Source organism: Channa argus, chromosome 14 (assembly GCF_033026475.1).
Source record: "Channa argus isolate prfri chromosome 14, Channa argus male v1.0, whole genome shotgun sequence".
In the NCBI taxonomy this organism is placed as follows: domain Eukaryota; kingdom Metazoa; phylum Chordata; class Actinopteri; order Anabantiformes; family Channidae; genus Channa; species Channa argus.
The window spans coordinates 16,558,197-16,583,419 of NC_090210.1; the positions used below are offsets into that span (position 1 = coordinate 16,558,197).

General features: G+C 38.0%; 1 protein-coding gene across 1 annotated transcript in view; it reads left to right on the plus strand.

Moving 5' to 3' along the window:
* Window positions 1–5,167: 5,167 nt before the first annotated feature.
* The window catches only part of ghrhra (growth hormone releasing hormone receptor a), a 29,011-nt gene continuing 8,955 nt past the window's right edge, over window positions 5,168–25,223 (plus strand). The window contains exons 1-7 of the mRNA XM_067474885.1: window positions 5,168–5,642; window positions 5,996–6,104; window positions 19,831–19,938; window positions 21,738–21,838; window positions 22,252–22,349; window positions 24,036–24,168; window positions 24,709–24,862. Of these exons, the coding sequence (XP_067330986.1) occupies window positions 5,556–5,642; window positions 5,996–6,104; window positions 19,831–19,938; window positions 21,738–21,838; window positions 22,252–22,349; window positions 24,036–24,168; window positions 24,709–24,862 (790 nt within the window). The 5' untranslated portion in view covers window positions 5,168–5,555. The remainder of the gene's footprint in view (window positions 5,643–5,995; window positions 6,105–19,830; window positions 19,939–21,737; window positions 21,839–22,251; window positions 22,350–24,035; window positions 24,169–24,708; window positions 24,863–25,223) is intronic.

Consider the following 25,223-nt stretch of genomic DNA (forward strand, 5'->3'; position numbering starts at 1 on the left):
TTACTCATGTATTTTTACATGTCAGTCGGAAGAATACAGACCAAAAATCTTTTTAATTTACTAATAACTAATTCAAATACATTTTATGGAGCTAGATTTGATTCTTCAAGATGCAAATAAATAAAAGACATTTGAGAGCAAAACTTTAGTAGTGCAATCACCAAGGTTTTGATACATACATTTTTTTTTAACCGTGGGGGAATCCAAGATTTTAGCATGGTGTGCTGGAAACAATGAATTGTTCTCCTTTGACATATTTGTCAATGTTTTATGGTGTCAAAATAACAAATGTTTTCATTTATTATTGACTGGAGTGGGTTTCTCAGCCATCCTGGACAATAGCAAAAACAAAATAGCTAAAGGAAGAAAACCCATGTCAGTCAAATGCTGGTTTTTGTGTACATATAATAACTCTAATGAGATGCACATTAACATGAGTTGGCTCAATTAATCTATTATTACATTGAGTCAACAGAAATCTGCAACTATCTGATAACAATGAGTAATCGTTAAGTAAATATAGGTAAAATAGATCCTTCCTGCTTCTCAAATGTGACAATATTGTTTGATTATGGACTGTGTGAAAGATAAATCACTGAACCATATGTATCCAATGAGTTGCCATTTCCATGTTTCTTTCATATGTTTTTCTACCAGGATTGGGATTTGATCTCACAAACACAACTGTCCATTAGATCTTAAGTCCAACACCTTAACCATTTTCTTGACCATGTTGGTGAAGAAAACAAAGTTCCACAATGAATTTACATGTCTCATGCTATGCTGTTTTTGTGTGTGTGTGTTTTTTTTTTTTTTTTAAATTCAATTGCATGTACCTGTATCAAACTTGTGAGATGCAATTTTACTCTTTCACTATTATCAGAGATATCTTGATAGGGAGTTACACACATTTGTCAGTTCCAGAGAACTATCATTGATGAATCAGAACTTAAAATCCCCACAGTGACAATAGAAGTGATCATATTGTTTAATGCTATAAGGTGCAATATAAAACCTCTGAGGCAAAACATGATTAATATAGATTTCAAACTGAGGTGGATGTGGTACTTCTGACAGTAAGATGTAAGTTGTCAGGGGATAGCATCAGCTAACCTTCCAAGAAAAGGGCACCATTTTATAGTCTGACATTTGCAAAGTGACATATCTATTACAAAAGCAGTTTAAATCTTCACACTTGGCAAAGATGCAAATCAATTTCAAAGAGATGTTACACACTCCTCTTCTAGCAGACGAATGTGAAAACAGAAAAACAAAGTGATTGGTTTGTGTTTTTTTCTGTGTTACAGTATTTAAATAGAGCGTTTTGTATTTAGACTGGGTAGCTCAATTAATTTATCGATGGGTTAGTTTTAAATTGGTTGTTAGATTTTTATTTTTCTTCAGTACTTTCCTGTAGATGATTGTGTTTAATTAAGTTTCTGCATTTTATACATACATTTTAAATCTCTCATAACTTTTTTTTTTACTGTAAAGCACTTTAATCAACCTGTTGGTTGCTATATAAATAACACTTATTTGAACAGCGTTAGAGTTAAAGTGTGTATGGACATGATTCTGCACAGAGAAGCTCAAACATTGTAGTAAAGTAAAACATAAGCACATTTGAGAGTGGTGGCTTTGAGAATCAGTGAGTCTGCCAAATTTAAATTCAATAATTAAACCATTGTCTTTGTGCTGTTATGTGTAAAGTGATATAATAATGGTTCAGTATGGACCCCCACACTTGTGTATTTAACCTAAACCCACACACTTACATATTGCCATACTCTCCACGTTGTTAGCCTTTCATCATGTGAAGCACTCACAGACCAGTGTGGGTTGGTAAACAAGGGCATCCTTGTGCTGTTTACTGACGTCATATATCTTCTTTGTAATGAAATCTTTTTACTAATGCACCAAAGCTCCCGAGGTGAAATAAATCCCCAACACATGTCTGTATAGTGGCCTGAGGTAGAACAATGAATTGGAGTTGGATTAATGAGAAACGCAACATTTTTCAGACTGTCAATCTGAGAAAGTAATATTTCTGAACACCTCCCAACAGGGTCAAACAAGGATTTTTGCAGATATTAGTGAGTGGAGGAAACAATTAAGAGATAATTATGAAAATAATTGGTACATGCTAAAAATAATAATTGATAAGATTTTATTGATCATTGATAAAATGCCGTTAGAAATACAGTATCTAACTACAAAGGCTATAAATAGTCATTCTAAATTCAAAAAGTGCAGAAATGAGTATAGATACTATAGCTGAGCACAGTGATGCATGTAAAATACACACGTATTTATGCGTTTGCTGCCTTAATATACTGTGTAGTGTACATGCACACCAGCGTATGTGAGATACAGAGTATGTAGAAAACTAATACACACGCATAACACACATTGCAGCCCTATCAGTATTATCTATCAGTAATAGTAAATAATTGTGCTCTTCCTGACCTCAATGTTCAAACCCACATTTTATTCTAAGACTGCTCACAGTGCAATCACTTATCATATGAAAACTGTTTGAATAGGAAACACTAGCTCTTGTGGGAACCAAACACTCCACGGTTTAAATGCAAATAACTTATATGTTTGAAAAATAAGCCATTAGCCAACATGCGTCAGTCACATCACACAATCCTTTTGTTAGCCTGTTTGTGAACAGGTAACAGTGCTTTAGCTTTATTGGAAACCCAGGATGACTGAAACCCGATATCATGCCTAGAGGTTTGCTTTTCATTATTATTCTTAGGCTGCATGGACACGGAGTCACGTGGCAGAGGCTTTAGTTGAAGCAAAATATGTTCCTGGAAATAAATTACTAAAGGTCTTAAAGAGTAACTGAAGGTTAAATCATTGTTCTCGTGCACCTGCTCTGTAGGGTGATGTTAGGCTTCATTAGTACTGACCTGCTCCAAATTCAGTCTGATATGATACCATTTGTAAACTGACCACAAACTATTACCAGCAGAGGAACATGGATAAAGAGTTAAAAAAAGAAAATGAAACAATCAAAACCACAACTCCTTCAGGCTGCAGTAACCTCTGTGTCCTCCAACAGCTCATTACTGACTACCACACAACCTTTTGGGAAATTAAATAATGAATTCAAAATATACCACAAACATCTCAGATAATCTGAACTGACAATGCACCGGTGATTACAGATGTTTGGTAGCCATTCCTGAACGGCAGCTACTGATTAAATAAATACCCACCCCAATTTGATGCTGAAAATAACACAGTCCTTCTTATCTCATTGTTGTTTCAGTTGTGCAGCTGAATGAATGATCACTACTTATTCTTTGTTGTGCATAATCTTTAAAATGATGGTCAAACGTTGCCTGCCTCTGCACACACCAGTTCTTTCCTTTTATTTTGTGTTTTTGCTACTTATGTGATGAGTCTGACCAAACTGACCAAAGAAAAAAATAAGCTGGTGGATCCCCTTATTAATCCCTTTTATGGCCATGCAGGGGTAATATATAGCCCCAGAATAGCAGAATGGTAATTAGATCAAACATTTATAAATGTGCACAGTGATTTGTAGTGAGAGCAGGGAGCAGGTGGAAGAAAATCTAGAGAGATGGAGGTCTGCTCTGGAAATCAGAGGAATGAAGCTTAGCCGCAGTAAAACAAAATACATGTGTGTGAATGAGAGGGACCCAGGTGGAACGGTGAGGTTACAGGGAGCAGAGGTGAAGAAGGTGCAGGACTTTAAGTACTTAGGGTCAACGGTTCAGAGCAACAGAGAGCGTGGAAAAGAGGTGTGGAATAAGAGGTGAAGAGGCGTGTGCAAGCAGGTTGGAACGGGTGGAGAAAAGTGTCAGGTGTGTTGTGTGATAAAAGAGTATCAGCGAGAATGAAAGGAAAGATGTTCAAGACGGTGGTGAGACCAGAGATGTTGTTTGGCTTAGAGACAGTGGCACTGAAGAAAAGACAGGAGGCAGAGCTGGAGGTAGCAGATCTTAAGATGTTGAGGTTCTCTTTGGGAGTGATGATGATGGACAGGATCAGGAATGAGTCCATCAGAGGGACAGATCATGTTAGATGTGTTGGAGATAAAGTCAGAGAGGCCAGATTGAGGTGGTTTGTACATGTTCAGAGGAAAAACTGTGAATATATTGGTAGAAGGATGCTGAGGTTGGAGCTGCCAGGCAGGAGGTCTAGAGGACAAACAAAGAGGGAATTTATGGATGTAGTGAGAGAGGACATGAAGTTAGTTGGTGGGAGAGAAGAGGATGCAGAGGACAGGGTTAGATGGAGGCACATGATTCGCTGTGGTGACCCCTGAAAGGGAACAGCCCAAAGGAGAAGAAGAAGAAGATTTATAAATGTGCACATCCAATTCACCCTGTGTCCCAAAAAATTCAAGCAGTTCAGACTCACAACTCTAGTGTCTGCTCCCGTGACAAAAATGCAGTTTGAATAGTAAGATCAAACACAAAATAAATGAGGAATTTGCACCATTTGGTGAGTGAGATCATCAAAGCTTTGAATGGCATTCTGAATTCTGAGAGTAGAGCGCGACACCCCAAGACTGGGACGGGATTCATGGATGAAAATCTAGGAGCAAATAGAAACCTGATCTCATCAGCTGAGGGATTTGACTTCATTTAACCCATTTGTTTGTCTTTCATCCTAGAGAGGAACAAGTGGACTTTGTCAAACAAAATTCTAAATCACCTAAATCATCATAGCAAGACCCGTGGCTTTCGTCCAACTGCTGTATGATGACCACACTATTCAGCTGTAGTTCAGTTATAGGCACTGGAACAAAAAGTTTGTACCTGACCACTACTGATGCTGCTCTGTGTGCAATAATAATTAATAGCTATTAATTATGAAAGAGAACACAATCCTAAAATAACATCTTACTGGTTGTTGTAACTTATAGTTTAGTTATCATACCTTCTCGTTTTAAGCACTTCATAAAATGTAGTGATGCTTTTACATTAATGGATCAACATTTCAGAGATATATAATAACCTGATTTCTTCATGGTGAGTACTATTACATAAACATCTAACATATGTCAATGTTAATGCAACATATGACTAAAATGCATGCTTATAGATACATTATGGAGTGTTGTATCATGTCCTAATTAGGTCAGTGTACAAATTACGGTTTTGCTTAAAAAATATCTGGCAAGCATCAGGCAGTCGTTACTGTTGGCAAGAAATATGTAGTGGCTTGAAATCAGGCTTGTTTCATTATCACGTCTCCACTGTCAAATCTATGAATGGAGAAATTCATTCACCATTCGCTTTTCATTTTGCTCTGCCCTGAAATAGAGAGGGAGAGAGAGAGAGAGACAGAGCGCACAGATGTGTGACAGCAGCAGCCCTCCTCCTGCAAGTTTGCAGCTCACGGGGAGAAATGGGGTTTCGTCTATTTTTGGCTGATAGAACATAGTTTCATACCGAGGCTGTAGAGGACAAGTCAGTCACAGACACAGAGACGCAGGGAACCTGCACTATAACCTGGGTTTGCGCCCACACCATCACACCGATGGATATATAATAAAGAAGACAGATAACATGGAGATGTACTGGAAGGCGCTGCCAGGACGACAAGAGAAGGTGTTGCTCCTCATCTTTTCTCTCCATCTGTGGTACAGGCCCGTGGTGAGTTGCGTGTCTATTATTTATTATGTCTCAATGCAAAATCTACTTATCGGGGGAAGAACAGTGCCGTACACGAACTGATTCAAAACAGCAAAGCGCATTGAAAAGTTTCAGCATTTTACAAGCTGTGATATATTAAACAATCAATTCAATTATACCCCAATCACACCTTTATTGCAGCGCTGCCACCTTCATTATTCTCTGTCCTTCTCTCAAACGTCCTCATTATGCTGCTGAAAGGCTGCAAAAAAAAGAGGAACTAAATCGCCTGTTTTCCCAACATTGCTGCTTACATTGCCGCACTCCTCCAAGCACATAACTTAGTAGATAACTTAGTTGTCTCATGTTTTCAGGTTAAAGCAATTCATCCGGACTGCGCCATCATATCCCAGCACCTGCGGGCTCGGGAGATGTGCAGCCAGACCAGGAGGAGCGAAGCGCAAAACCAGAGCGATCACAGCGGTGGGTTCATGTGTGATGATGCTGCTGCTGCAACTGCTGCTGCTTGGTGCGCACAAACACACACACTGTAGGAGATGAATGCGTGCTGAGATGGATAAACAGGAATGTGGGAAAAGCCGAATAAGGGTTTTGTTCTTGGGAGGAGAAGAGCAAGGAAGAAAGCAAGATAACAGCCAGGAAGGCACATGTTAAACTTTCCGCAGGATCTTTTAAGAGTTGTAGCTTCTCTGTTTTCTTCCGTGTCATGATATTTGTATCACTGTAAACACTTGCAGCTTAATTCATACAATGACATTCAATTGGCATCATTATTCATGCAAGTTTGGTTTGTAGCTGCACACCATCCTCACACACATGGCACCAGTACCTGAGCGCTGTGCACCTCTTTCTGCTTCAGCACCACAGCCCTTGCGTGGACACTGTCTCACTGTCTGACAAACAAGAATGTAGCTCCTCTTCCTCGACCTATAACGGCGGCACAAATGCGTGTCGATAATGCGTTCGCGAGGGACAGTGCGACATTACGGCAGCCTCGAGCTTTGTCCACACTTGTGTGCGCTTTTCAAAACTTTATACATGTCCGTAGTTCTGCATAAATGGAAACTTACACTGAGCAGAAAATTGAGATAACTGAGTTGCAGCCAACAGACGTTGAACAAAAGTTATTATTGCAAAGCAGGAAAGGGCAGATGTCAGAGAAATGGTCCGTTCAAACACTGAACCATCGAGGGCGAGGGATCCAGTGGACCAAACTCAGCTGCACGTCAGGCGTAAGGTCCGCGCCTGAGAGACTTATGGTTTAGATATGAGGCACAAGTCGGTCACGCCTTCATTAACCCACCTCTACATTTATTAACCTGCACAAAAAACAGGTAATTTGCTCTGAGGCTGTTCAGGATTAGTCCAGCACCATTAAAACTGTCACCACAATTTAATTTCCAGCAAAAGGTTAACATTTCCTTTCCTCTGTAGAATTATTCTTTATCTTTCTTGCGTTTTGGTCAGTTTTATTATTTTACCTCATAAATGCAGTTGCAGAAGTAGCAGTACTACAAACAAGGAACTTCACTACATGGATTTTGTCTGTTTTAACAAAACTGTGACACTGGCACCTTATTGGGCAATATTGAGGTTTTGTAGGATTAAGTGAGTTTTTTCCCCTCAGATCAATTTAAACTATGAGGTCTTTAAGATATAATGGAGCTTGATCATTGAGGGCTTTGTATGTAATGGGTTTAAATTGTATTCTGGATTTTATAGGGAGCCAATGGAGAGAAATGACCGACGACAGAGAGAAATGATCTCTCCATCTAATGCCAATCAGTCTTCTTACTGTAACATTTTGGATTCATTAGGTCTAGAAGTCACATATGCATGGAGTAGATTTTTGTATCTCTATCCCTAATCCTGGGACAAAATGCTCCTAATTTTGGCAAAACAGGTGGAAGGAACACTGTTTTACAGATTTGTAAAACAGGAAATTAGAGGACATCCAAGCCTTCATGTCTTTTAGTCATGCTTCAAGTTGGACTAATTTATTTGTCTTCTCTGGTTTCATAAACAGGGTGTTTTCTGCATAGCTTTTTAAATATGTGTTTTTGGATATTGTTGCCTAAGGGAGAATGAAAATTATTAGTCCCAGAACCAAAATATGTGGAAATCTTTAGCAAATTTTTGTGTGTATTAAAGATTCACTAATAACGTGAAAAAATTGGGATCAATCTGATACATAAGATTTAAACAAATTCCTTTAATCCCAATGGGACGATCTAATCTCTGTTAATGAAATATTATGGCCAGTGGTGTCAAGCGCTGCAAGGACAACTGACAGGACAAGTATAGACACAAGTTTTTACACTAGTTAGTCTTGCGCAGGTAGTCACACAATTGCTTTGTTGTAACTTCTTTTTTGAGGATTTTGGAAATAAAAGGGGGATTGAATGTCAGCTTTTAATTGGCATAACTAGATGGGTCAAGGCAAGATTTTTTGACCAACCTTATAATCTTCTGGTGCATAGCCTGTTAATAAAGGTACATGATTGGAGGGTACAGCCTCTTTGAACAGTCTAGATGGGGTCTAAGAGACGGTTTGAGGTTTAGATGAAGCAATTGTGGCAATTTTCATAGCAGTCAGTGGAAGTCCTACATACAGAGCTACTGGAGGTGGAACAGTGGGTGGTTAAAAGTCATCTGCCTGTAACTGCAAATAGAAATAGCAGACAATAAGATACAAAAAGAATAAGATACTGAAACATACCATGACATAGAACAATTGATTGTTGTTAATATATGATCATAATTTAAAGATCCTCTCCAGACACGTTGTAAGTCATATAAAAATACTATTTAAAATGTTTGAGATGTTTTTCCCACAAAATCCAGAATTTATGAGTAATCAAACGTTGTTTAAATTAAACTGTAAGGAGGAGCACAGAGAAGTAGCCAAATGAACTACAATTGCCTGTACATTTGGGCATTTATACAATTTGAAGCACAGTGAAAAAAATTAAATAAACACTAGTAATTAACTTTTTGATTAAAAATGATTTGACCTTTGGAGAGGCTCTGTAACTTCGTATTTTTCTACTATGGGATTGCTACTTTTACTTAAGTAAGTGATCTAAATACTTCTTGTATCTTGTTAAAGCAGTTAGAAATGAAAAATCTGCCTTCCTCAAAACAGGAGATAAGAGTCTGCTTTCATTTCCGTTTGTGGCATTAATAATGTTTCTTATTTTATTCTAAAAAACTGAGAGTGCATGGACATGATGTTATTACACCATGTTATCTTCATCAGACTGACATCTGCTCTTCTTGGAGAGGCCTCACGTTCCTCCAGTCTGATTTACTGACTTTATTATCTGCTCATAAACTGGTGTCTCCCAGAATGCAACAGTGGCTGTTTGCACTATAATATGACTTAAGGCAAGGCCTTTGCCTCTCTTTCACAAACTGCCCCAGAAAAACACCACTCTGGCACCTCGCTTTCGAGAGAGTAATGACTTTAAACATTTCCGGACTAACTTGATCTTAATTACCACTGATGACACAACACCGTAGTGCAGAGGTGTCTTCCGGTGCTCATCATGCAGATAAATGCTAATGAATTTGAAATCTGCTAATGAATTTGTCTCTCAAAATAGGATGTTTATGGCTCCATCACTTAGGTGAAAATGCTGCATCTGTGGAAAGTTTTACAATTCTTTACCTTGAAATAAGTAAACATCAAAGACTCCTGGCACAAACTTATACACTAGTTTAAAAGGTGTTACCATTATCAGTCAACCTATATATTTACTTGAATATTTCTTGGTTTTGGTTCATCTCCAATTTTCTGGTTTTGGTTCGTTAGTAGATCAAACCCAGAGATTTTCAGATTATGATGATACTATTATTTAAGACCAAATAAGCTGTTAGCATGCAAATTAGCATTACTATCTGAGCTAGGATGGACTTTCTAATTGTTACAAAAAATATTCCTGTGCACAGACTCAATGGCTACAATGGCTGTTAATGAGAACATTTCTTAAGTTTCTTTTTATCATTAAGTAAAAGTTAAACATATTAATGTATAAAATAATGTAGATATTTAGGACTGTAAGCAAATGTATGTGTCTTATTGTATTGTATATCTGTATATACAACAGTCTCCCAATATTGGAAAAACACAAAAAATATAAAACACGTCCTCATCTGACCCTACTCTTTTTCAACAAATCCATAAATCTACTAATTATCACAGATCTGCTTTAAGTATCTATTTACTCTGGAAGTGACAATATTTTCCAATGGATTCCACACAGATGAATATAAACATGTTTTTTTTATATTCTAGGTTTAACTTGCTAACAAATGCCTCTTTAGATGCTTTTCCACACATGAAAAAAATTATTCTCCTAAGCAGTGATAAATGTGATTCCCTGACACAGAAATTAGGAAGTAAAGCTGTGAATATTTCCCCAAACAACATTATTGTTTGTGCCACTGAAAACACCCACATGTACATTAGACATCATAATCCCATTGAGAAGTCAGCTGATTGCATGCTGCGTGATAAATGGAGGCGACATTGAGTTCCTCCCTCAGTGGTGCTCTGGAAGCCCTCACTCTCTGTCTAAAGTCATTTTAAACATCATTGTTAATCCTGAATGAGGTGACATTGAAGTCACTAAGTGTATAGCTTCCTCTGGAGCTGTTTTTTAAAGACCTAAGAATAGAGCTCTGCTCAGTGGGGGAGAAAACCTTTTGTTTAGTGTGAAAGGAAACACGGAAATTCATCATCAACGTCTCGTCATGTCTGTTAATGTCAGGTTACTTTCCATGATGTATTACACTTTTCACACAATTGTTCAGATTTACACAAAGACATCAGTCCTAGTGAAATATTGTAAGTTTGCATAATTTTGGGTTTCCGCTGTAGACACTCTGTCTTATTTAACATTTTCCTCTCACCCGAACATGGCGCCCTTTTTTGGTGCCTCCAATCTCAAGCTAAAAATGAAACCTCGTCATAATTAGCACAGCACAGTTGCCACAACCCTCTCAGTGTCTGTTCGACCCAAATTCAGACATCTGAATGGAAGCATCTAAAAGTGGGAACTCCCATATGGGAATTAGTTCTGCAACTTGAGAAACAGTAAAACTTTAATTTGCTCTTGGACGCATTTTTATGTGTAAGAGCAATTGTACAAACAGTTACAAGAAGCCAAGATAACATATAGCTGCAATACAAACTTAAAACAATGTTGCTATAATCGACTGAACTATCTTTATGTCTAGGGGACAACAGGAAATTTCTGACTTTTAACCTTTGTAACAGAGTTTTCGTTTTATTTAATAGTAACCCACGACATGCAACTCCATTAATTCTTTCAAGAACATTGGTTCAATGAGGCGTAAAGCTCTGAAGACTTTTTTGTGGGACTGACAAATGAGCACTTATGAGCACACATGTGACGCCACCGTTTTTTTTTTGTAAAGCAAAAGGGTCAATGCCTGAAAATCTGGAGGGACATATATTGTGGCCAGAGAGAAACCAATGGATGCTGTCATAGTCCAGCTTGCAGCAACAAATACATTTTTTAAAAAATCTTTTACATTTTGACTACAAGGAAGTGATTGAAAAGTCACATTGGAAAATCACTTTAACTGAAAGAGTGAACTTTCAAAGTCAGCCAATTGAGCTGGAAGAAGGGAAAGGAAGGGAGACATTTCACCTTGAAATGCAAATGTCAACCTGCTGGTGGCACAAGAGGAAAGGTCAGTACATTTGATAAATTTGTCCCAAATGTCATGCAAATCTAGCCAATATTGGACTCATCAAGAGATCTGCGTTGCTGGCAATCAGAGGGGGCACAAGTATACAAACTCAATATTCAAGTAACAGTTACTTCCAATTCTTTACTCCAATTGTATGTATGTATGAAGGACATGTTCCAAAGGTAGAAAATGTTGTATGATGCTCGAAATCAGTTTGTTCTATTATACTCCGCCCTTGCTCTTCTACCATCTGCTGCGCCTCGCTCTGCACAGCCCCTTCAGGCATTAGTCATTATTAATTACCATACATAAGAACACTGCAACTCTTACTAACCATGCAAAAATCGTTTTAATACTTTGATAAAAAAAATTGTGAGCCTTGGTCAAAAGCTTTGAATATCTCAGCAATGCTTTACAGTGTATTCTGTAAGTCTAACTTTATAAGAGTAATTAATGGTACCGCTTCATAAGATAATATTTGGAAATTTTCTTAAATAGTTACATACTGTAATTTAAAATATAAAAATACTTAACCTGTGTCAAACAACAATGCATATTAAACACAACTGCACCTGACAAATGTCCTGGTTCGAATCTGCAGGAATCTAAAAGGTTCAAGCCTTGTTAAATCTACTGTATTCACTGACAGTCGGATTAATTCATCCTCATCATGTACATCATACGTTATAAGTAAGTTATATTTTGTACTAAAATCCACATCTGCAAACTAACTAACCAACCTTGTTGGTGTAAATTAAGAAGCAACAAATGCAGGCAGCACAGGACGGGCTTGAAAACACCCACATGCATTCCTCTCAATTTAAGCCCACACACTGTCAACATGTCAGGATATTGAAAGCTACTGTCCCAGTTCCCACTGTCAGTGTTCATCAACCCTCCACAAAAGTAGCAATTTGCTTCATAGCATGCTGGCCACTGTACGGTACCTCCACTATTTGTCTGCCTGTGTAGATGCTGTGTGTGTGTGTGTCTCTGTGTGTGTGTGTCAGTTTATGCATCGTGATGCTGTACACCTTTGTGACGATGCTACAATTTTTGAACTCCTAATTCATCTGTGGCTCTGTTGCTCTTTGCCGCAAGATGAGTTAAATACTCCCTGACCAGCTGCCCGAATTGTATAGGGAAACACCTGAAGGATATTGATCATATCAGGTCTATTTTCAACCCTCTTGTAGTCCAAAGCTGCAGGTCTGCACAGATTCTATTTAGCAGCTGTTTCCTCTCTTGAGTAGTATGTTTCTGTTTTTCAATTTGAATTTTATTAGGATTAGACAGATCAGTGTAAACCTGAAGATAAACATTGTGCATGTGCACGTGGAATGTGCTTAAAAAGACATTTCCTCTTTCAACAAATATTACATTTAAAGGCCAACATCAAATTCTGCCATTATAACTGGATAATCAAATCACTTATTACCCATTATCCAATGCAAATATTTACTTCCTGCTGTAAATGTTCCTTTCTCCCTTGCAGCAGACTGTTAACTACAAGCTTGTAGTCACTTTATATTCTTGTGCTTGCACCTTATTGGCAGTTCTAATTGTCATTATCTTCCCCTACTGAAACAAGTTGCCAGAGTGGCACTTTTGAAATGCATTGTTTTGTTTTTGCCTTGTGTGCGTGTGTTTGTGTGTGTGTGTGGTGTGTGTAATTAAATCTGGCTTAGTGTTGTTTGAAGCTGACAAAACAGAGAAGATAAGATATTTTATAATTAGCTGGCTTAGTGTGGACACGGTCAAATGAAGAGTTAGCCCCCCAAGAGATGACAAGCATTGACCTCTTTTAACAGCAGACGTTTTGCCTGTTATGGCAGAAGGAAGAAGTGCTCACATCCTTGTTGACAAGGACATCTCAGTGATAGATCTTGATAGAACAAGTTAATCTCTCCTGTTTTTAATTACCGTACACCTGTGCTTTAATAATGAGCTTTGCTTGGCACCTGAGTGGCCTTTCCTCAAACATCCCATTAATTTCACACTCAAAAACAGATGACTGCTTTTCTGAAGGTAAGTTGTAGGTCCTGGACAAAAGATTACTTGTGATAGCAGGCACAGCATGACTGGGGGTAATCAGAGAGTGGGTTTAAGAAAGGGAGTCGATGAAGAACAATTTCAGTTGTGATGAGAAGGCGGTGTCATGTTGCACACTAGGGTCTGGCATGGGCTAGTTTACAATGAAAAAGTAGTGACAAGTGAACATGAACAGGAGGGGTCAGGAATCAGTTCCCAGATGATACTGGATTAGCATAGCTGATCTATATAAACATCTGGGTTTAAAAATGATGGTAGTGGGGTGGTTAGTTATGCTGCCTTACAGCTAGAAGGTCCTTATTTGAATCCAGCTGCTGGCTGTGGTCTGGCTATGAAGCGCTCTACCCATGCTTGTGTGATCCATGTAGTCCAGTTTCCTCCCACATTCCAAAAATGTGCTGTGATAGACTGGTTACTGGAGACCTGTCCAGGCTGATTATCAGCTCTTGCCCATTGACAGCTGGGATCGGCTCCAGCACCCCTGCAGCAGCTCAATAGCCCTTCAGGTGGATCATAGACATCCTCACTTACTGGTGGAGCCTATTACACTAGTCATGCATTTCTCTGACCCCCTAAACATCAGCATCAGCTTACCACAATGCTCTGCTCTTTTCCCCCTTCTCTTCTACCACTGTTCCAACAGCTGCTCCTCGCATCAGGATTCTGTCAAGCACCTAAAATTGACGACACCACCTTCAGTGGGCTCATATGTGATGGTGACCATCTGCATGTAGTTTAGATAATGGAGGCATAAGTGTTTACCATGTCCACGGTCTTGATTGATGGTGTTAACATGCAAACATTTGTTAAGTAGCTGAGTGCAGCTGAAGCTGATAAGAATGTCTTTAGTTTTAAACCAAAATACTACACAAATTTGTACAAAGTTCTTTTTGAATTGTTAATTTTTTCATTTCTGTGGCTCCTGCTGAGGGGAATGTAAATCTGTGTAGCAAATTTCATGGCAAACCATGTCATTTCTCTACATTGGGGGATCACCAAAGTTATTAGGATTCATTCTCTGGAGAACAAAGGTGTCTTTAAAAAGTGTTTTCAATTAAGGAAAAGACTGAAATGTTTACTAAAAGATGTGGTGATGGAAGTTTTTTGCCATGTCCGCGCTTCATGTAAAGTCTTCACAATTCATGGTGCCACCACTGAGACAACAACTGATTGAGAAAATGCTCTGCAAGTGCATTTCACCACAATCCCTCTGCTCTTTGTGGATCCTCAGGTTTAGGAATATCAGTCTGAGTCAGCCTGACAGCGGCAGAGGAGAAGCCAGGTTGAATCATTAACCCCTGAGGTCCCCCATAAATAATTGCACACTGCTGCCTCATCCTTTCTCACATTGAAGGTGACGTTGTTTTGGTCGGATCAACTGATGGGATACGTGGTTGGTTTTGTGAGATTGGGAAACACAGGACAGGGAGTGGATAATGGATTCAACACCAATAGCTTTGTACAAATGAAACAAAGCACATAGAGGAAATGGATGTTTCACCTATAGTGCTGCCTGTAAGTCACTGTTCTGCATCAGATTCATGTCTGCACCCACAGGGGAGAGCTCACGTTACCTGCATCACACTTCACTAGGCAGAGATTCTCTTTCTGTAATCAGTTTAGATTTGAATGAACTTTTAAGGCTTAGTGATCAAATACCAGACCTAGTGTCAAACTACAAGCATTTAACTAAGAAAACATTTTGCTATTGCGTTGACTTATGTTTTAGGATAATGTTATCAAATTGGATCTTTAGACACACTAAAAATGTGGCTCTGTAGAGGTGGTCCAGACTGACGGACAGCATTTCAGCAATTATTTGATCGATGCCTTTTCGAAACCTTTTTAGACTGAAAACAGTGCAAACAGTACATTGTAAATGTTGAAATGAAGAAATTGGATTTTTTGAGCAAATTCTAAATGAGCTATCTTCATTTAGAATTTGCTCCCAACAACCCCTTTCAAAAAAAGGGGCAAAAAAGGGGGATGCATGTGTTCAGGGTGACAACTTAAATGATGAAAACACCGATTTCGAACACAATTCACAAGAAATAGAAGGGTCAAAAGCAATGCTATCAGCACCGTGAGCTGTGGATGTAGAAAAACTGATACTTGATGAAAAAAAATGGTGCCACTCACTTGAATTTTTGAATTAGATAAACTAAAATGTGGTGGGTTTGTGCAGCCCACTGCACATGCCCATCAGTCTTTACACCTTTGGGCCTGCCCACACAAGACCGGTAAGCCCATAGACTTTATGATGATAAGTCTTTTAAATATTGTATTGATTCCAAGGGGAAATTGTACTTGAGAGGCTCTGTCAGTTGGGGTTTACGTGTCTTGCAACCAAATCTGTCACAAAAAGTATCCTAGGAGGGACACGAATATCTGCACCAGATTTCATGACAGTCTATCCAGTAAATGAGGTATTTGAAGTCTTCACCTCCACTTATACAACCATCACCCAGCAAGCATGGCTGATTTCTCTGTTCGTCACAGCTTCAGATGAAAGTTTCCATTTACATGAAGATTAAACAAATTCACCGTTTCTACTTTTATCCAAGAAGGATTTTCATTTACACCCTGGCCTCGCAGACTGCACACTTGCAGATTCTTGTTATAGCAAAAACTTTTAATGACAATGAATTATTTTGTCCCTTGATTACACTGATATAGAATTGGCCCACACACAAATTAGGAAGGTGCTATGGATAAATACAATGACTAACATCCTGCTGAGTGAAGAGTATGAAAGAGTATGAAAACAGAATGACATTTTACATGCAGACAGCCTGTGTTTACACTTTAGTCAGAAACTACTCTCAAGCCTTTGAAACATTTTGACTTTCCAGGAAAATGGAAACTGTGCCTGAGGAGTTCCCACTTCTTTTCAAAGAAGAGAATACATGCTGAAAATGAAATTGAGATTTATTTTGGTCTCATTCCAGCTATGGGGATAAATGAAAAAAGTCATTTTAGTTATTTAAATTTTTTTTAAAGAATTCATCACTACTGTTGACATTGACCCAGCATGCATGTAGTTGGTTGTAGATTATGAATAATATGTACCAGAGTGAAGTTGTTATGTCCATCAGTTCATGACTACGACAGGGACAGATAAAACCTTATTTGATTTGCAAATTATCTAGATGTTCTCATGTTCAGGACAGTAGATAGATAAGCTTGACATGTGTGACGATGAGTGAAAGCTTTTACCACAGTCTCTATTTACAGAAACAAGATGAGATGAGTCCAGTTCTGCTGGACAGTGGAAAAACCTGTCAGCTATTAAACAGTGGTGGATTTACAGTATTAGGTCAGGATTAATAGAAATATCATTCATGGTCATTTGAGAGGAAGTGTGTGAAAGGTAATCAGGTCACCTGTATTTACTTTCATTCTATGTGGCAAATGTAGATAATGATGAAGGCACATTTCTATTTCATTCTTAATAAATATAACAGCAATAGGTTCAGAACATTTTGTTAGAAGCAAAAAGATTTGATTAATGCATAAATAATCCTGGATCCCCATTTTCCTCAGTGATACACTGCAATGTTGCTACAATGCAGATACTGTAAGAGAAGCAGTCTCCTGCTTAAGCTGCTTATGTGAATGCATAACCTGGCTGCCCCCTTAATAAGCAGAACATTTTCTTTTGATCTTGTAGGGGTTGTCCCCAAGACACAACATTTCCAAAACCTCACTTGAATTACAGAAAACATAAGAACATTTTTAGTGCTAAGTGCCAATGCCAACATGCTCACAATGACAATACTAACATCCATGTTATGCATGTGTTCCCCATCTTACTTTAGCAAGACTTATTGCACTAACCAACCATAAAGTACAACTGCAGCTGATTAGTGGTGCATGTATTTGGACATAACAAAACGGTAAATAAAGTGTCACTGTGAAACATCATCCAAGTGGACATGAGTTTCATGTCACATCATCCCATATTTACTGGAGAGCACACTTTAAACCACACACAAACCTCTTGGTGGAAAGAAAGAAAGTACGTTTTTGGACGACTTTCATAATGTTGTTGTTGGTTAAGCAGCAAATTAAAAAAGAGTGACTGATGACTGAGAAGAAGTACTTAGCTTCTCTGCACAGCATATTGGAAAAGTATTAGGAGAGGGCTTTTGAAAACAAACATCTGGCAACCTTTGGGCAGAGACTATATTGGCTTTTCTGGATTTTCTGGGTACCATGAACAACATTCCATCCAACGGAGATTTCAGCCAAGCACCAAAGTGACAGGACGATGACAGGCTGCTATCCACAGAGCCATGCCTCTAACAGCATTTTGTAAAACCCAAAAGCATTTTCGGGTTCATTTGTGAATACTTGCCATGAGCTTAACAGTCTGGACGTGAAGAACAGAAGGAACTGGATTATGCCTTCTGAAGAAATGAGTGTGACAGCTTCAGTCTAGCAGATAGAACTAATCAAATGAAACTAATGTGATGACACAGGACTGACAGAAACATGGGTGGGGAGGGGGGTTAAACAAATAAGAGGGCAAACACAACAGATTATGCAAACAGTAAAAAATGAGGCCGCTAATTAATAATGTATTTTGTAGTGTATTTTCCGTGATAACATGAAGTGTGACCACCACTGAGGGGGTTCAACTTGTTATGGCTGCGATGAAAGGAAACAGACATATCTTTCAAATGTAAAAATAAATAGATAAATAAATAGCTGTGGAGGTTACCAAACAGCGAGTAACACTGACATGTGCTCAGAAATTTCCTGATGTGTACACTTACCTGGATGTTTGAAGGTGTTTTATTTTATAGGTAAATTGTCAAAATGTAAAGTATTGTTATATTTAAACCTGTGGGCTAAATAACACAATCTTCTATATAATGCAAATAAGTCTAGAAATTCCAATAAATACAAATCAACAATAAACATTTGCAGGATATGTTGGTGTTAGGTGTGTGGTCGAAGCACTGTAGGTACATTCAGGCCCAAAAGTCTGAGATCACGTCGCTTTATGAAATGACATTTGCACCGACCATAAATCTTTTGTTCAATAGGTCACATCAGCTAGTGGCTAGACTGAGGTGTAGTATCTGACACAGTATATGGCACATACTTTGTGGAAACTTGATCAACCGTCTCCAGAGCATTATAAGGCAGACTAAAAGTGACCATTAGAAGATGAATATGTCACACAGTTCCCTGAGAGATGCAGCAATTTTTCTATAACTCAATGCTGCTCTATGCTGCTCGTCCTCTGAGACAGTTACTTCAGTTAACGTGACTCCTGCTAAATACAGTGTGTAACTTTCATACTACAAATGTGGTCCAAAACTTATACTAAAACAGTTAATATACAGTAGTTTATTACAGGGCAGTTTAAGGCAGTCCTCCACGGACCACGGTTCGATCCCCGGTCCCAGCCATATGTCGAAGTGTTCCTGGGCAAGACACTGAACCCCCAGCAACCCCCTTTCCCATCCCCAGCCGCACAGTGCCGGTCCAAGCCTGGTAGAAATTGGGGAGGGTTGCGTCAGGAAGAGCATCCGGCGTGAACTGTGCCAAACCAACATGCAGACAATGATCCACCGCGGCGACCGTGAACTCACTGGATAAGCCGAAAGGACAAAAAAACAAGTTTATCTCAATGGTTTCAAATCTCATGCCACTGTTTCATTAAGTTGCACATATTAGTTAAAATTTTATTTTCAACCAACAGACGGTGAAGAATCTTGAATACATTTACTTTGTTTTACTTAACAAGTCATAACTAATTGTCTCTAAATACCCAAATCTTCTTATTATGTCCAGTTTTATGTGAAAATATCTTTTGCTCTGCACTATGTAAATGCATGTATGTGAGAGGGAAAATTTACAAAAAGGAAACAGAAAAGAAAGGTAGACAAAAGCTGTTCTAAGAAAACAAAGAGCAAAAGAAGAACTACAACAACAACAACCATGTTATTATTGTGACAGTGATAATGAGAAATGGGGACAGGCTGGGTTTTGTAGGGTTGAAATTTGAAAAGTGGGGCAGGAAGCGTCATTAAATAGAAGTATTGTTCATTTTTGTGTTATATCCTTACTGTGATCACCAAAAGAACTTGAGACAGCTACTGCACCTCCAGGAGAGAAGTAGTTTGTTGATCTAACCAGCCTAGTTCTTTGGTTTTCCCGTTTTTCAACTTTTTTTCCCACTTCCTTATCCCCCTCCCCCACCCCCACCCTCCCATTTGTTTGAACCATCAAAGTCACGATGACTTCAAAGAACGTGTATGTATGTAGGGTAGTAAGACATGCTGACTCTTGCGTATTTATAATAAAATATTAAATAAATTAATATTGAAATATTGATGACAAGGAGATTGCATGACTCAACTGACTGACACACTTGCTCAACCTGTTGTCTGTGTGTGCGCAGGATGTAAGACAGAGTGGGATGAGATTGGATGTTGGCTGAGAGCTGATGTCGGGCAGGTGGTCAACGTGTCCTGTTCTGAAGTCTTCCAGCATTTCTCCAGCAACCAAGGTTTGTATTGAAGGTTTGTCAACCTAACCTGATCTAAATATAAACTAAATCTAATCATAAACTAAAAATAGCAGTCTTAAAAGTCCCATTCTCTGCTGATGCCCAGTCGCTCCACTAAGTACAATTATGTGTACTGCATAATCTGCAGAGCTGCAGGCTGGAGTCACTCTGATGAAGGAGCACAGTGTGAATTATTCATGTATGTTTGCAAGCAAGAATATGCGTATGTGTTCTGGGTGATTTCTGGCAGAAGAAATTATGTGAAACTGTGTCTTCGGGACTCTTGTCACATTCTGTTGTAGGATTTGTCTTTCCAGAAATATAGAGGTATTATATTTAATTATCATTTTTGTTACTTGTGGTAAACATAAAAAGTAATAAATATTGAAATGTGTGTTAATTAATATTTATTTATTAATTGTTATAATGTAATTATAAAAATTTTCTTATTTATTTTGATGGAAATGATGACTCATTATATTCTGAATTGCAGATTACCAAACAGAGCAGTCTTGGCTTTCAGTTGTGCAGTTGGCAACTTTTAAACTCCTGTTTGCTCACCTCAAAGGGGATAGAAAAAAATCCTTCTGCTGTGCATTGTTGTGTGCTTTTGTTCAAACTAACACACAACAATCCTCAAATACTTTTGCTATCAGTGGCATACACATTTATTGTAAAACCAACAAATACGCTGGCGCAGCTAAAAACTGTCTCCTGACAAATGCTATTTTGATGTATGTTCACTAGGACTAAATGTCAGCAGACTTGAATCACGGCATGAAAGCATTGCGTGTTTTCTGACTGAAGGCACTTATGGAGTGTAACGGTCCAAGGGAGAAAATGTCAGTACAGTCCAGAAGTGCTGATATTCAAGTGCACAGCAATGACAGCTTCAAGCAGCATGAAGCGACAGCATGTACATTTCAAAATTAGATTCATGTTGGTGTATAAAATGTAAAGATATATAAACAAGAAATGGAAAATATATGCAAACAGATGTGCACGAATACACTATAATGTGGAGCATTTGGATTTTGCTTTAACATTACAGCTTTGTCTACGTAACGTATACAAATATAGCAATTTGAAGCTGAATTTGAAGCTCACAGAATTAATTCATTAATGATAATATGAAAACAATAAATCCTACAAAACCTACATTGTTCAGATAATCTTTCCTGAATGTGTGGCTGCCTTTCACTTTATGGAGCGTTGTAGCAAGTCTCTGCTTAATATTTAGCTGTCTGGTCACATCATGTTCAGGGTCACTGTTGTTGCTCCTCATTAGCTGCACCATAAAGCTCTTTAAAGAAGAAAAGCCCTAAAAATCAATATACATGATTGGTTTTTAGATCTACAAGAGAACACTTACCAAGCTGGCGAACATAGTTGTGAATATAGTGGAGCATTCGACCGCTGAACCACCATGTATTTCCCTCAGGTGTTGGTAGAAACCCAGGGTTAATTGACAAACAGATGAAATGTTTCAATTCCTGTTCCCTCATGCATTATTTGCTATTTAGACCTATTGACCTTTTCCAGTGAACAAGTTTTGTCAAGGAACCCTTTAGGAACTCTTATGCTTTCATTAAAGTAGTAACCTATTGGTACCTCGAAGTTTTTCAGCAGCCTTTCACATTTTAACAGAGGACTTTAAATAATACATGGGTTAGCGACTGAAATGCATGTTAAGAAAAACATTTTCATTCTGTAAAGTTTTCAATAAAAACGAATCTGCAATGGTAACTTGCAACAGTAATAACATCAGTTATCTCCTTCTTCCTTTGCTTCCATATCAGGGTATGTTTACAGGAACTGCACCGTTGACGGTTGGTCAGAAATGTACCCACCCTACGAGGAGGCCTGTGTGTTCAGTGATGACAGTGAGCCTGAATCTGAGGTATGTTGTTGGACATGTTGTTGTAATCATGCCAATCAGATAAGCATAGTCATATTGTTTCTGTTTCCTCTCCACTTGTCCTCCCTTAGTGTTTGCTTTGCAGTTCAGACCACCTATTTGTGGATTTGGAGCATAGGCAAAGAGAAGGTTACACAATAAAATCGTTTGATATCATTACAGTTAGATATATTTAAAATTTCCATACAAATGCTCAAACTTTTCATCAGTTTCTTAATTGTAAATTTTTGATCAGTCATATAATTGTGTAATGTCAGAAACACAGTTGCAGATGTATTAGTCTAACATTTTACAAATTCAAACCATTTGCCATTTATAAACTCTACAGTATCACAGTGTATTCATACTCATCATTTTTTCTCTTTGTTTCTTCTCTCGGTTTACTCTGTCTGCAGACAAGTTACCTCTCCATGTTCAGGCAGGTTTACACCGTGGGCTATGCCACCTCGCTCATCTCACTTATTACAGCCATAGTGGTGTTCACAGCCTTCAGGTAAGATCAGCACACGCTGCCCTAGATACCCACAGACAGTGGACAACAGTTAGAATCCAAATTATGAGCATTCCATAGTTACTATATACTCTTAGAGAGGCTTAGAAATTATTTTATTTACATATGCAACTAAATGCTTTGTGAATTGTTTAGCATGTATTAATGCTGATGCATAAACTGTTGATTTATTTATATTACAGCTGTAACTGCAGCAGTATTGAAACCACAATACCTAAACCTACATTACCTAACATTTTTGCTAACAGTCAAAAAAATAAGGATCTTACAATGAGAAATGCAGAAATCATTCATAGCATCTTTCAGCATTTTTAAAGTTAGATTTAATATCTGAAAATATTTTTGTGCCTAAACCTGCACAATGAATTTCATCAATTTCTTTTATTAACTTGTACAGCTAGGAGCAAAATGTCAGAAAGAATATTTACCACTTGCCCAATATTAAACAGCAAAGTAACAAACTAAACAAAATGGAGTGAAGGAAGTTGAGTAAATTAAACTAAAATATGGGAAAACGTCAGCATATTATTATTTTTTATTTATAGCGTAAGTTGGCTGTGCATATACAGCAACACCCTGTTTACAGATAAGTCACAGGGAAGCCGGTAAGAAGGAAACTCAATAATAAAACAGGAAACAGGAATTAAACAATGTAAATGTGAACAGTCTTAGTGAAAGCATTCACACATAGGAAGAAAACATTTACTGAGAATGACGTTAAAGTTACAGACAGGGGAAAGAGGTTTGAGTGATTTCGTGCCGGACTCGTGGTGAAGATTATTCCATATGACTGCAGCACCAGCAGCAAAAGCAGACTTGTGTACTTCTAGATTTGGGTTTTTGAAGCATCAAATATTTACTGGAGCGTGTTAAGTAAGGGTCAGAGTGCTAAAACAGAAGGCATGAGATGTAAGAGGGCAGGTTTTCATGCATGGCTTTTAGATAAATAGGTTCCAGTATTTGAGACATCTCTTCAATAGGCTGACACAACCAACTTTATCATAAAGAATGGAACAATGAGTATTATAGCCGACTCCTTTAAAACATCGGAGGGTGGAATGGTAGACAGGGTCTAGGGGCCTCAAGATAGAGGCAATCGCAAGTTCAATGATTCTCTTTCTACAGTTTATTTCTTTATTGTTTATTTCTGTATAGACAACCAAATGTCTGCTGCACCTTACTAGGGTATGTGAAATCCTGATTGTAATCAAATCATATCCAAGATATTTGTATTCTATAACTTGCTTAATGTTCAATCCATTCTGAGTTTGGTGGTTAATATATACTATGTCTCTGGGTCCAGAAAATGGCATGAAATTATTTTTACTGCAACTAAATTGAGCTGAATAGGTTCATACTGCAGCGTGTTTGAAGTGGTCGATTGCACAGAGTCAGCAGTACAATATAAAACGGTGTCACCTGCATAAATATACATTTTATAATGAGATTTCAAAACATTGTATTTATATACTGCAGGTGATGAAAAGGACAGTGCCTAGGAACACAAAATTCTGATTTAGTCTAGCCAACTTTCGCACACTAATTTTGCTATGACAGATAGTAACAGATAGACAGCGGTAAAACACAGAAAGAAGGTCACTTTTGAAGCAGCAAGGACTAATCCACCTGCTTTTGTCCCTGCTTTTCCTCTGTTCTTTTTACTTTAAGAAAGTTCCACTGCACCAGAAACTACATCCACATCAACCTGTTCTCCTCCTTCGTCCTGAGAGCCAGCGCTGTTTTCATTAAAGACACTGTGTTATTTGCGGATGAGACCCTAGACCACTGCTCCATGTCCACGGTGAGGGTAATAATAATGAGTCTGCTGATTGTTCAGCAGAAACATCTCTTTAGAAAACATAATATTCAGTATCAGCATCTTCTAAAATGTACCTTATTTTCACACTTTTGATTTTAGTTTATATATATATATATATATATATATATATATATATATATATATATATATATATACCAAAGAAAGCAAAGAAGGCAGTAAATTAAAAACTTTATTGTTTTGTGTAGCTTTTGAAGTTTATGTATTTCTGAATTCTTGTATTAGGGAAGATCGGTTTGCAGCACGATTTTAGGGCTTTTCTCAATTAAAAGTATGTGAATATACATGTAATTGAAAATACATGTAACATGAAAAGAATGTGAAAATATGTCAGCTCTACTTCTGTTTTCCACCTTTTTGGCGGATAAGAAAAAGTCATCAAAAGTCACTTTTAAATAATTGTGACATGCCACCAGTACTACCTCCACCTGAAAGACTTGTTGGACTTAAATAATGACAGACATCCTGGTCTGTAGTAACTTTAATTTGTTGTGTCATCTCCAGACAGCATGCAAGTCAGCCGTAGCCTTCTTTCAGTTCAGCATCCTGGCCAATTACTTCTGGTTGCTGGTGGAGGGCATGTATCTACAGACGCTGCTGGCTCTGACCTTTGTCTCACAGAGGAAATACTTCTGGTGGTACATTTTGATTGGATGGGGTGAGTAACATCGTCTAAAGGAATCAAGATGCTGGAATTTGAACTGAACGACAGACCGATAGAATTTTTTGTCAGGTATATGCAAATACATTATTCTCTAAATGTATCCACCTCAGTTCTTCATGCAAAAAAATCCTGCATTTTTTTTGCTGAACGTGAAACAAAGAGATATCAAACACAGTATTAAGAGGTTAAGGGTTAAAGTCTATTTTTGTCAAATTGATATTAATAAATGTGTTTATATTGACACAGTATTCTGGTTATCAGGCAAAGGCCAGTTTTGATAATATATGAAAACTGCTTATGAAATCGGGTTGTGTTAGCAATTTATTTCTATTTCAGTCTCTGGCAACATTTTACT